This window comes from Macrobrachium nipponense, chromosome 25 (genome assembly GCF_015104395.2).
Source record: "Macrobrachium nipponense isolate FS-2020 chromosome 25, ASM1510439v2, whole genome shotgun sequence".
Taxonomy (NCBI): domain Eukaryota; kingdom Metazoa; phylum Arthropoda; class Malacostraca; order Decapoda; family Palaemonidae; genus Macrobrachium; species Macrobrachium nipponense.
The window spans coordinates 189,763-204,026 of NC_087214.1; the positions used below are offsets into that span (position 1 = coordinate 189,763).

Sequence of the window (14,264 nt, forward strand, 5' to 3'; positions counted from 1 at the left end):
TATTCAAGCCTTATTTCCCTTTATCTATTTTTGAAGTTCTTTTTTTTGTCATCATGGTTAATGTATTATTGAATTATGTTTTTATTCCGTTTATCATGAATAATGTATTATTAAATTATTCTGTTTATCATGGTTAATGTGTTATTGAATACTGTTTTTATTCGGTTTATCATGGTTAATGTATTATTGAATTATTCTGTTTATCATGGTTAATGTACTTTTGAAGTCAGTTTCTATTCCGTTATAATTGTTAGTATATTTTTAAAGCCTGTCTTATTCCGCGTATCCTGTTATATATACATATTATTCAAATGGGATTTATTCCGTTATCAAATTTAATGATAATATTCAGGTCTCCGTTTTATTCTGTTTATCATACTTAGTGTATCATTCAAGTCTGTTTTCTTCGGGTTATTATGGGTGATGTATTATTCAATTATAGAAGAAAAATTTTTGCTTTTGGCAAGAGTTTATATATATATATATATATATAATATATATATATATATATATATATATATCAAATTACATAAAATCTTACGCTGTTTTGTTTATTTTCGGTTTTTTATGATTCAGAATCATCGCATTTTCTTAGATGGTTGGGGAACATTCCGTTAATTAGCTGTCGGTATCTTCATGTTCTCTTCGCATTCCTCGTTATTTATAGGACTTTTTTCATTTCCTTGGACTTCAGATTCCTCATATTGTCATCTGCATCCTTCCGGTTACTTGGAGAATCTTGGATACGTTTTCAGATACTGACTCTTCTTCACAGAGACTAATAAAGATTCTCGCATTTGTTTGTTGAGTGTGTGATTCGAATAAATTATCTGTGGTCTATTTCATTCACTTTTATTTGCAAACCAAGATTTGTGAATGTAAGTTTCTTTCATTTGCCAAAATAAATAAATAAATAAATAAATAAATAAATAAAATAAAAAAGATAAACTAAAATAAATAAATTTAATCAAATTTTATTTGCAAAACAAAATTACTGAATTTAAGTTTTTTCATTTGCAAAAGAAAGAAAGAAATAAGTTAACGAAATAAAATTTTAAAAAAATAAATAAACATAATCCAATTTTATTTGCAAAACAAAATTACTAACTTTAAGTTTATTTCATTTGTCAAAAATAGATAAATAAATAAATGAAATAAAATAAATTAATTCAATCCAAATTCATTTGCAAAACAAAATTACTGCATTTAAGTTTCTTTCATTTGCCAAAAAAAATAAAATTAGATAAAACAGAAAATAAGAAAATTTGAATCCACTTTTGTTTGCAAAACAAAATTACTGAATTCATGTTTCTTTCATATGCAAAAGAAAAAAAAATTGATATAATTCACTTTTATTTGCAAAACAAAATTTCTGAATTTAAGTTTCATTTACAAAAAACAAATTAATTAACTTTTATTTGCAAAACAACGTTTGTCATTTTAATTAGGTTTTATTTACAAAACAAAAAAATCGAAAATTGCATTTACTTATATTTCAAAACAAAATTATGTAAATTTCACTTTTATTTGCAAAAAAATTGTGAATTCAATTCCCATTTATTTTAAAAAAATAAATAAATTGTAAATTTCATTAAATTTTATTTACAAAACAAAAATTTTTAAATTTATTTAACTTTTATTTGGAAAAGAAAATTTGTAAATTTAATCGACTGTTGCTTGCAAAAGAAAAATTTACATATAATTCATTTTTATTTTTAAAAGATAATTATAAAGTGAATTCATTTTTATTTGCAAGACCAAATTTGTAGATTTAACTAAATTTTATTTGCAAAACAAAATTTTTTAAGTTTAATTCAATTTTATTTGCAAAACAAAATGTGTAAATTTCATTCAATTTTATTTGCGAAAGAAAATTTGTAAATTTAAGTTTCATTTGCAAAAGAAAATTTTTAAATTCAATTCAATTTTATTTGCAAAACAAATTTTAAATTTTATTCAATTTTTGCAAAACAAAATTTGTAAATTTAATTAATATTTATTTATGAAACAAAACTTGTAAATTTAATTAAATTTTATTTCCGTTTAGGCTGTCAGGCACGAAATGTACCTAAGAAATTACCCTACATAACTGAGAATTATCCAACATTTTGAGGTCATGGTAATAAATAAATCTTTTGGTCGTGTTTATATGCAATAGTATGAATACTGATGACCATATTGATCAAAACAGCTAGGCCTTGGTGAAATTATCCCACCGTTGGCAATACTGTGAACGAGGCCATCGGAATAACAGTGTTCCAATAATGTTTTGACAGTTACAATTTGAACACTACTTGTATATCATTTCCAGTTAATTTTAATATACATACATTTATACTAGTGTTATTAAATCCAAGGTTCACCGTCTTGACATAGATTCAGTCATCAATGGTGGGCCAGTGGTCACTCAGATTAAAATATTTGCAGCGTTCTACTTCAAATTGCACTTGCTAAATTAAGGCTGAGGTCCATTGCCTGTAAAAAGACTTTCCTTCAATTTTCCGTATACAGGCAATGAATCAAGGGAGTGTAGAATAAGCAAATTATAATCAGTTAATATATTTGTTAATGTTAAAGAAAAAAAAAGGCCCACTGAATCCACTTATTAACACGAAATAGACTTGAATGGGTTACAGATAAGTTACTGGATGGTCCATTTGTGAATAAACAGTGGAGTCTACAGGTGAATAAAATAAAAATGACAAATGAAAATAATGCATGACATTTAAAAACGAAATTCTGTCACATAACTTACATAGTAGTCATTTTCACACTTCATATTTGTAAGTCATATTTGCTTAACTTATCCTAAAAACAAAATATGAGTGGCATCATGGCACCTATATATATATCACAATCAATGACGACGTACGACCTCTGCTAGTCGTTTGGGCAAGATGCCCTCGTAAGCAACGCCGTGTCTCCGAATTGCAGCGGCGGCGAGACACTGCAGGGAAATGTGTCTCAGCGGATTGACGTACTGACTCAGAGTTTCCCCCCGGGACGCCCTTAGGGAAGCGAAAGTTTCCCCACGTATGTTGGCGGCGTCGAGGTGCGTCCCGTACAGTAGGAGAGATTCCACGATCTTCGGGTAGGACCGGTCGTTCCTCGCGAGTGTATGGAGAGGGGTGTTGCCTTCGTCGTCGACGGCGCAAGAATCCGCACCGCACTCCAGCAGGAGGTCGATGGTGTCTGCGTCAGGGAAGGTGCTGACCAGACTCAACCCCAAGATTTTGGAGGAACTCTGCGCGCAAGCGAGGTGGAGCAATGACGCGCCATTCCTGCCTTTAGCGTCCAATTGCACGATGGCGTACGCCATCCTTTGCATGGCGTACGTGTGAATGTCGGAGAACCTGGGTTCCAAATTCCTGACGAAGCATAGGATATTCAGGGCCAAGACGAGATAGTTCTGAGTGTGCCGACCCGTCTCGTTTATTCCTTTCTCTAGAACTTTCAGAACGCTCTCTAGGATGTACATCATGTCGAAGAAATCCACCGAGGATGCCGCCCTCTCGTCGAACTGGTTCTCGATCAGCAGGTAGGAGAAGAAGGCGATCAGCAGCATGATGGGGAGCTGGGTCAACGACCTCCTCGGTTCCTGGAGCTGTGGCTGCCGGTTGAAATTCTCTAGCCAGGTCGTGATGCAGCGGTCGAAGTCGTTGGTGTTCGTGAATGCCGACCGTCTGAAGCTGATGTAGTCTGCGTCCGTGGCGGGATGGGCCAACTTGTCCGACACTCTCTCCATCACGAGCAGGGCCAAGCACCGGATTTCGATGGGGTTCGAGTTCGCCTCTCTCAGCTCTCGCGCAGATTTTCGGTGGTGCATAACCATGTTCCTGGAGAAAAGATTTTAAATTATGTATATTTATATATTTCTATAGCCTCTGACAAAGATTGGTGAAAGAAATATAGCTACGATAACGCTAGAATTAGAATATAAAATTACGGCCAAAGGCCAAGTACTGAGGACCTATGATATCGCTCAGCAGTGAAAATAATGGTGAAACAATTATTGGGAGAGGATTGAGATGAGTAAGATAGAAAATATAATATAAACGGAGGTACAGTTAAATGAAAGGGGTTGATGGGACGCTTCAACAAACCTAAAGTTATGCCCACAGTGCATTGTTCAGATGTGCTAAATGGATGTTTTTCGTCCAAAGAGAACGCTCCCAACCCTGTATTTACATTGGATAATGTCTCGAGTTAGTCTTAAAGTCTACTCCTATAAGAATATTGAATGATTGTTAAACCTTTCTTACATGGTGACTATAAGGTGGGCATGAATACAGGTATCCTGTACCACAAGAACTCCAGTGGTATTGCATGCAAAATTATATCAATTTGCCCTTTGTAGTTTTACTTCGTTTTCATAAACTCTGACCGACATTTTGAAGAATTTAAGTTTTCTTTCGCAGAACAAACTTGGAATGGAATATACAATTTAAATGCCAAGCGCTGGGACCTATGATGATGAGGTCATTCAGCGCTGAAAGGGAAATTGAGAAGGGCTTGAAAGGTGTAACAGGAGGAAAACCTTTAAGCAGTTGCACTATGAAGCAATTGTTTGAAGAAGGTTGAGGAGAATAAGATGAAGGAAAGAGAATAAGATGGAAGGGAGAGACTAAGAACGGAGATACGGTAAAAGGAATGGAAGGGGTTGCAGAAGGTAGGGACTGAAGGAACGCTTGTGCTAACGGCGTTAGTATATCCCCCAGCGGGAGAACAAACGTAGAGTGGCGAGTGATTCACCTGTTACTTAAAACAAATACCAACGTCTAATGAGGGACGCTTAATCCATATTTCAATCACGATGTTATAAAAACAACAAAATGAATAAATAAATCAGAAAATTACAAAAGGAATAAAGGTTTTCGAAACAACCTCTCACTTCGAGCAGCATTCCAGATCTTGCAAGCGCCCGCAAAGTCCCGGTACTTTTCGACGTACGAGGCACCGAGGAGATCCATCGCCTCTATCTTCTCCTTCCTCGAAATCAGGCCTCTCCTGGAAATCATGTAGTCCACGATGTGTTTGTGGCCAGACAACGCTGCTAGTACCAAGGGACTCGCTCCTGTTGAAAGAAGAAGAAATTTTTTTCTAAAGTAGTAAAAGAATGGTGATAACAATAATTAATGAAAGGGTTACCACCTTTGTAACGGCTCCCTTGCGCGTTCTATTTATATACTATGCTTGTGTTTAAGTATGTATTTGTTGACTATAAAGGGGTCCCTTTCACCAGAGGGCCTTTAAGGCGATGTAATATGGCTTTTATACAACGTAATACAACAAAAAACTAAAGAATTCACCTCTAGGACGAATTATTTTAAATTCATGTCAAGCTGACCACATTCTTTACAAAAAATATCACCGCAAGAACTGAAATTCTACTAAAATGTTATCTAACTTAATACCCGCTCGTATGAGCAACGTGAGTGCAAAATATAACTTAAAAAATTCATTTCAACTTACCTGGGTCGTCTTGTCGTACGTACGCAGCGCATTTTTCAATCAAGTGTTTGACGCAGTTGATGTGACCAAGCCGGGCTGCAGTGGCTAAGGATGAGAGACGGTTATGCATTGAGCTCTCGGCTTGGATCGCCATCCTTGTGCGACCTGGACCAGGAGACACCTGGAATAATAATAATAATAATAATAATAATAATAATAATAATAATAATAATAATAATAATAAATCAGAGTAAAGGAGGAAATTATAAATGACGGCAGAGGTAAAATTGCAGACTTCTGACGCGGCCCGATTCCCGCCGATCGCCGACCGAGACGATTGTACCGTCTTTTGTTTACGATTACGTCTTTGGTTTACGTTTATGATGTTTACCATCTCTCGTTTATGTTTATGATATATACCGTTTTGTGTTTATTCTTTTACACTTATCACCGAGGCGATCGTACTAAACACGGCGGCCACTTTGTGCGTTCCAGAGGAGCTGCGGATAATGGTGCACGCGGGAAGGATGCAAGCACAGCCTGTCTAGGGAAGACCAAGACCTAAAAGACCACCGATTCAAGCAAAAGCACAAGCGATTAAGGGATTTAAAATGGATGAAATACAATAAAGGTCGAGAATCTAAGAGTACACAGCTATGAGACAGAGAGATCGGGAGTGCCGGGCGTCCAGAGCATAGATATATAGGATGGTTAGGGCGCGCGGTTGTCGTGTGCGCACTTGTTTATGAAGCCAATCGTGCGGTTTTGCCTAATATTTTCTACAAAGTTTTGTCCATTATATGAAAATGGGAAAAAGGAATAGATATAAGGGTTGTTTTAGATACGAACTGAACTTGAAAAAGGAATAAATAAAAGGACCATTTTGCAAGACTAGACTAAACTTGAAAATAGTGCTCCTCAAAGGAAGAACTCTATTTAGATTATAAGTTTTACACTGAGCGTAAACGTGCAATAAGATATCTCTGCATATCGCTAAATCTTGTCTTTTTTGCATCATTCTTTCTCATAATAAATGCCCAGATACATAAAGCGAGTAAATGGGTACAATGGGAAAAATATGAAATCTATTATCTTTATCAAGAACAAAATATAAAAAAAAAAATAAATAAGCCGAGAAAGCAAAGTCAAAAGTTAATAAGACCATGAAACGCATGAAATTTCTCCATAAGACCGCACCAGCAATAGGCCTATTCAGTTTTAAAACTTTGTTCTATTAATATACGCTAGCGGGTTTCTGGTCGTTATTTTAAGAAGAATTACTTAGAACTTTTTTTCTCTATTTATTTATTTTGGTTTGAACCTCCTCGTGTTTCTGAGAGGGAACAAGTCCAGAAAATATAATATACAAAAGCACAACAGTATAGGCCTACAGCTGACTTCACCGTGTTAAGTTTTCTTTTCGAATATTGGCCTTCCAACGTTCATAAAATTAATAAACAACGCCAAATTAAATCAGCCAAAGAAATACTTACTTCCAAAATATTATAAAAGGATGATACTCTGAGTAAAAAAATAAATGGATAATCGAACTCTATCCAACAGGATAAAATAGACCTACTTTCATTGAGCAGAAACACTGCAGTCCTTCCATTTCTTGAACTTGATTGTGCCTTGCTTTTCACTTGTGTCCGGCGGGTAAATAAATGAATAAATAAAAAAATTCAAAAAGTTAATTTCACTGCTGTTTTAGACCGAGAGAGCCTTCTGCTCACACGGCCTCTTGCTCCAAGACTGACTGGAAGTCTGGAATTCCTTATTCAGTCACTGGATCATCCTTACTGACTCTGGGTGTAAATACGTAGAGCATAAACTGAGGGTGGGGCCACGAGAAGAATTTTGGGGCAGGCGAATACATTGACTCACTCTGACCTGGAGATTAACGAGGCAGGATCCTGCAGGGATCATCCATATTCCCAGACATGTGATAAACCGACTACAGATATCCCAAATCCCGGTCAGTCCTCGGAGAACAAAACATTTTCTTACAAGGATAGGAAGAGGCCTCTAAATATTATTTGGAAAACTCTGTGAGCATGATAGGCCTACTTTTTTTTTTTGCACCTTCCAAATTTTCTCATTGCTAGCACCCGGTTGACGTGGCTTTAGGCCTATAATGATCTGCCAGATTAATAAGTTCATAAACTTCTAGAGAAAACTTGGAGTAAATAAGCTTTATCATTCGTTCTGATATTACACTATAAAAAAAACGTAGTGGTGATTATCACTGACTCATCACAACTGAAATGAGAGAGAGAGAGAGAGAGAGAGAGAGAGAGAGAGAGAGAGAGAGAGAGAGAGAGAGAGAGATAGTACTATATACAATATAGTGGTCGAAGCGGAGAAAAATACATGAATCCTTTATATCAGAGAGAGAGAGAGAGAGAGAGAGAGAGAGAGAGAGAGAGAGAGAGAGAGAGATACGCGAAACCTTTATATCCGTAATCTGTGTATCTCAGTGTGTTTAATGAATAGCACCAATAGATGGTGGATATTTCCATAAACAAGATAATATTCCATCCTTGTTCTAAGTCTCAAGAGGGATTATAGGTCTCTCTCTCTCTCTCTCTCTCTCTCTCTCTCTCTCTTCTCTCTCTCTCTCTCTGGTAAAACTGAAGACTTGTTTTGAAGACAAAATGGAAAAACGAACCACGAGAAATAGAACCATTTTCTACCACGAAAGAAAACGGACATACCAAAGTTGTTGTTTTTCCTGCCAAACGAAGTATCTGAGTAAACTGGATAATTCTCAGAAAAGAAATTAAATAAAATGCAGCTATTTTGGAAAGAGAAAGCTTGGTTATGAATTACAGGAAAAACAATATTCTCCATCTAGACCTAAGCTCACAAAACAACTCAACCATCTGCCAGTCTAGAGACGCCCCAGGCTTACGGTATAATTGTTATATAGTCTCATCTGGCCGCTGAGAGGAAGTAGGAGTCGACCTTGGGTATATATACCCAGGTATATGTCCAGAAAGAGAATATTGTCCGTTGAAGTAATTAGAGGATTATTGTTTAAGCTTTTCATCCCTTTCTGACTTTATAGGCCTAAAGAAATTCTTCTCGCAGTCTTTAATTAACCATTTTCCTTTCTCGAGCCGCCTCAGAGCAAGAGACTATAAGAAGAAGAAGAAGAAGAAGAAGAAGAAGAAGAAGAAGAAATGTCAACTTAGATTAGAAGAAGAAGAAGGATGAGAAGAAGAAGAAATGTCAACTTAGATTAGAAGAAGAAGAAGAATGATGAAACAAACAAGATATTGCTGACATGGGCGCTCCAAAATCCCTCATGACACTAACGTGTGATATTCAGCTGATCAAACCCGTACGAAAAATGGAGTAGTAGACATTGCTTTGAAAATGTTACAGTTTGGCTCTCGTCACGACATTTAACGATAAACCAAGGTTGAGTGATCGCTGACATAAGCATTTAATTAAGGGAGTCAGCAAACACCAGGGGAAAAATTCTGCTAACAAGCAAGAGTGAAGGGCAGGCGCCCTTGGGTTTAGGTCTACGTTCTACGATTCTACACAGACAAATCACACTACGATGCCAATATTCCATTTTAAGAACAAAAATATAAGAACGAATCCCAACATTATTTATGAGATCAACTAATACAATCTATTGCATTGTTAACGTAATATCCTTGACATTTCCTTGTTACGATTATTTCAAAATAATGAAGGTGTAAAGTATTTGGGTATGGAAGTTTGGCATGAATTCTGTGTGTATGACATTGCTTTATGCAGGTTATATGTTAGGTACATACTGTGTGTGTGTGTGTGTGTACCTGATTATCTAGATTATATAGATTATATATATATATATCTATATATATATATAATATATATATATATATATATATAAAGACAGGTTAAAATGGTTAGTGTTTTTAAATTGGTTGATCTTTCATCAAACAAGCAACTTATCGAGTTGAAGAACCACACCTAAACTTAGTGAAGATAAGATAAAGCAAGTCAATGCAATTGCAGCATAAATAAAGGCACATTCGTGACGCCAGAGCTGAAATAATCTCTTAAAAAAGGACATTCATACTACGCGAAGCCTGGAGACAAACGCAGCGAGCCATTTAAAAAACAATTGCAATACGGTTTGCGTATTCATCTGTAACAGATCCAAAAAATACGCAGTACTACTTCTTAGGTAGTACTAAATACGCCTTTATTTCAATATATGAATTTATAAAATCTATGTCGAATACAACGTATAATTGAGTCGTTTTCATATGAATTATCATTTTCCTTCATGCGTAAACTTAAGATAAACCTATAAGCTTCTTGTTTGAACATTTAAATGGCTCCCCAAGTCCAAAGCTTCCTGTGCATGCCGATAGATGTCCTCCCGTAGTTACGTAAAATCTGTTTACTGTTTGTATGAATAATATAAATGAGTGGTTTATTGCAGTGGCGTAGCAAGGGCGTCCATGGCAAGCCCCCAATTGACATAAAATAGTTGTATTAATTACAATATTATAAGCAGTTTTTCAGTATTGTCGATAGTTCTTCTGCGAGAAAAAAACGGCCAATTTTATTTTTATTTCAATTCATTTTTTCGTCAGTTTTTTTTTTTTTTCAATGTGTCTGCAGTAAATTTCAAAGTTCATTATACTTTTAATTTTTAAATTCTTGGCTACACACTGAGAATAGACGCATGCAATAAAGATTATCGACCAAGACAGTCACTAAAAATTTGTGCAATATTCAAAATCGTCTTGACTGTTTGGCTCCCTCCAGTCACAAATCCTGGCCACGCCACTATAATTATAGTCTAATGGAGTCTTTTGGCAAATATGAATGATCATTATTATGCAAGAGGCAGCTATATAGATATAAGTAAAAGTTATCTTTCGTACATTAATGAACCTTGCATGCTTGAATTGTGTTACAGTTTTACCTGAAAATCTTATACGTTTTCATCTTTTGCGAAATTGAATCATGCGATAAATGTATATTAAAGTTATTTTTACTTAGGGTTTCACTTATGTTGTAAAATCTTGTTCTATAAACCTTGGTAAAATCATTCGATCATTCCTTAATAACGTTTGTAGGGAGGCCTTTCAGATAGTCCAAAATATTGCCGAAAGTCAGGAGCAATATCGTTTATTTCTAGATAAGTACAGAAATGGAAATAACGAACTGGTTTCCACTTTATCGAGATGTACTAAAGTTTAGTCACTTTTAAGTTGAAGTTGTCTATGATGCAGGTGCGCACGTAAGTGCGTAGATGATAGAAAGCATATCCAGGTGCACGGCCTTGATGCTGGGTAATGGTTCTAGTCGCGTCTGCAGACCAGATATTACCGCCACTTTTGAAATTTGAATGCAACCATTTTTCTCCCTTCTAAAGGATTAAGCACTTATCTTAGCTGATATGGTAAACGTTGCCATATAGCAATCAATAGTTTCTTCAACGTCTACCACGATTTAACACCAAATAACTAAATTTTTTATGGCAATGTATAAGTTAGCTTGCAATAGTACCATAACATGCGTAGGATACGAAAACACGCAGTCTACAGTGTATCTACAGGAGTGGATCTAGTTGTAGGACTAGTTGATGATAATATAAGTCTAGTTACAGGTTTATAGTTCACAGAACATCGGCGATGATCTCAGTATTAAAATCAAATCTATATTTATGAAATTGTATACATATATTTAAAGACAAAGCTGTAAGTTTTATCTTTAATTATATGTCGTTACATAGCTGTGGATTTATTTCTCCAACCATCAATTATAATGATATGAGTCGATTTATAGGGCTAGTTCATAGAACATCAATAATAATACGTTTATTTATGAACTAGTTTATATCTTTTCAATGACGATATAAGTCAATTTATAGGACTTAGTTCACAGAACATCAATGACAATATGTTTCTAACTATATAGGTCTATAAAAAATAAGTTCATAGAACATCCGTCATAATCTAATTGTAGGTCTACTACTTTACAGACCATCAACAATGATGCGTCTATTTATGAACTAGTTTATATATTTTCAATGATGATATAAGTAAATTTAAAGGACTTAGTTCACAGAACATCTCTTTTCGAAGGTGGGAAAACTTAAAAATAATAATAATAAAAAAAATCGAAGCATAACAAAGGGAAGACGTATAGAATCTGAACCAAATTACAGGTCATGTCAAACTGATTAATTGACCCATCGCCGATCAATCTTCCCCAAAACAAAAGTATTAAAGCGGTCAGTAGGATGTAGGATTACAAACTGACCCAGGTGTTTTATGGGCCAATTCCCATCGGCGCAGTTCAAGGCTTAGGCCTATATGGTTCCCCCTAAGATATAATGCCTCCTAAGCGCTGGTAATCCCTGTAGGTGCGAAATTATTTCACACACGACAATTGTGCTGGCTTTGTCTGTCCGTCCGCACTTTTTTCTGTCCGTCCTCATATCTTAAAAGCTACTATAGAGGGTTGTAAATTGGCACGTTGATCATCTACCCCTCAATAACAAAAAAACATAACAAATTGCAGCCCTCTAGGAGTCTAGCCTTAGTATTTATCTTTTTTTTTTTTATTTAAGGTTGAAGCTAGCCTATAGTTTCATGAGGAGCTGTTCATACAGCATCTTACCGAGACCACCGAAAGATAGGTCTATTTTCGATGGCCTTGATTATATATACGCTGTAGGGCAGTACAGAAAACTCGATAGCTTTTATGCTTGTTTTCATGTACGTTAGTATGAATCTTCAGCCGAAATAGCCAACTTTGTTGTTGTAGGTCTATAACCGACATAAACAGCAATGTTTACAAGGTAAAGCCAGTGATAAACTTACGGGGGGGGGGGGGGGGATTAGAGAGAAAGATAACGATTTTGCCTGGGGGCTAAAAAGTCACAGGAAGAAATTCACATTAATTTGACGCCTTTTTTAAAATATGGATTTAATCTTGTTAGTACCATAGGCGTTGTCTTTTTTATTTTTACCAAAGATTCAGTGTATCCTTAAGCATCATTCTTTAAAGTCACATTTCCAGGACAGAACCAAAACTGAATATGAATTCAGAGAGCAGAAACCGTCTCCTTGGTGACTTGTGACTAAGAATACTATTGAAAGGTAACATCGATTTAAATTGCCAGGCATCTCACATTCCGTTAGAACGCTGCACTGAAATATTAGCAATTCTTAGAATATCAACACACATGCACGGAGCACTTGGTACATTTACACCAAATAATGATGAACATAAGCCTAGGGATAAAAAAAATATCTCGCCTGGTAGTGAGAAAGATGTATGAGATAAAGCAGCCTCTGGGAACGTATAGCTTAGTAATGCATTGTCTCTTTTTGTTGAATACACGTTGAAAGTAATATTCTAATGTCCTGCTATATAAGCAATCAGTGAAATAATTCCACTAAAACAGGTCTGAGCTCCGTGCTAGAACACCATTGCTCTCAGTGATATACATTCACCATAACGACCATAGATGATGGTAAATATAGGCTTTCTTAGTACTACTGTACCTTAATGCAAAGTTGATATAAACCTTAAATACTATTCACAAGTCAAAATGCCTAAGATATATCATGCATAGAGTGAGGTTAGTAAGATATTTAGTATGATATGATATTGATATAATAATTCTAATAATACCAGGGAATGCCTTGATATTGGGGTGGAAAACAGAAATTCCAAATTGCAGATCAAATAATAAATTTGTCGAAAGGGCTAAAATATATCATGTAGACTTTTTTTTATCACCAAGGGGATGCTTTGACATAACCGTGGAAAATAAAAATTCCAAATATAGCAGGTTAAATACCACATAGAAGTCGAAAGGCCTTTAATATGTCATTGTAGAACTACGTTAATGAAGAATTTAGCATCATATTACATGAATATCAGGAAAATGGAAATTCCAAATTGCAGATTAAACACTACACACACGTCGAAATGACAAAAATATATGTAGACAGGGGTTCAAGAATAGCATAGTGCAAGACCAATATAAACAGAAAATGCCTTGACATTTCCATAGAAAGTAAACATTCCAAACTGCTGATAAAAATTCTACTACATACGAGTCCCAAGACCTAAAATGTATCATATATCCCGAGTCTAATGAATGATTTATCATGACATTATACTAACATCACTAGGAAACGCTACCGAGGGGCCAAAAATCCAAGTTAAACTCGAAAATCTAGTCATTTTGGGAGGCCATCGAGCCCTGGAGTATGGAAGACATTTCGGAAGAAGAAGAGACCGATTGCTTTCAAAGTGTAAACAGAAAATGAGGGAACGACAATGGAATATTACCTGTCTCGCGAAGGATTCAGTGACAAATTCCCCCTGAGTGGCGTGAAGGACAAGGTAAATGGCCCGGACGTTAGATTGCTTAGGGCCTAAGGTCTTTTAGGTTAGATTTAGAGCAAGTATCTTCGCTGGAATACGGAGATAAAGCCCTTTATGTTTAGGCAGGTGTTTTAGGAGACGTTTTTTTGGGAGTGGTATGACCTCGATCGTCATTTCATTACCCTTATTTTATCTGTTAATTCAATGTTAAAACAGTATACAAATAATTTACGCCAACTTTAATATCCCAAGCGACCCTTGTTTAAACAGCTAATCCAAGGGCTTAGGATGACATCCTTATTCATCCCTAACCCCAGGAAGGGCGTTAGGTCAGGCGCCATACCTAGGTAGATGTAGCCTAGGCCTACTAGGGTAGATCATCACAGCAGGCCACGCAGGCCAGCTACCATCAGTGCAAGCCACCCTCCGAAAAAGTACATTATAACGCGTCC

At 35.8% G+C, this 14,264-nt stretch overlaps 2 protein-coding genes across 2 annotated transcripts in view; both read right to left on the reverse strand.

The window, feature by feature from the left end:
• The window catches only part of LOC135199236 (intraflagellar transport protein 56-like), a 111,149-nt gene that overhangs the window by 77,880 nt on the left and 19,005 nt on the right, over positions 1-14,264 (reverse strand).
• LOC135199119 (protein fem-1 homolog C-like) lies at positions 2,045-7,468 on the reverse strand. The gene is made up of 4 exons (XM_064227038.1): positions 7,031-7,468; positions 5,473-5,632; positions 4,885-5,074; positions 2,045-3,836 (listed from the first exon to the last, which is right to left on the reverse strand). The coding sequence occupies exons 1-4, from the start codon at positions 7,061-7,063 to the stop codon at positions 2,858-2,860; spliced, it is 1,362 nt and encodes a 453-aa protein (XP_064083108.1). The 5' UTR covers positions 7,064-7,468; the 3' UTR covers positions 2,045-2,857.

Coding starts and splice junctions, on each gene's coding strand:
- LOC135199119 (XM_064227038.1), bottom strand. CDS start 7,063: ATGGAAGGACTGCAGTGTTTCTGCTCAATGAAA. Junction 5,633..7,030: donor AGTGTTTCTGCTCAATGAAA/GTAGGTCTATTT, acceptor TTATTATTCCAG/GTGTCTCCTGGTCCAGGTCG. Junction 3,837..4,884: donor AATGCTGCTCGAAGTGAGAG/GTTGTTTCGAAA, acceptor TCTTTTCTCCAG/GAACATGGTTATGCACCACC.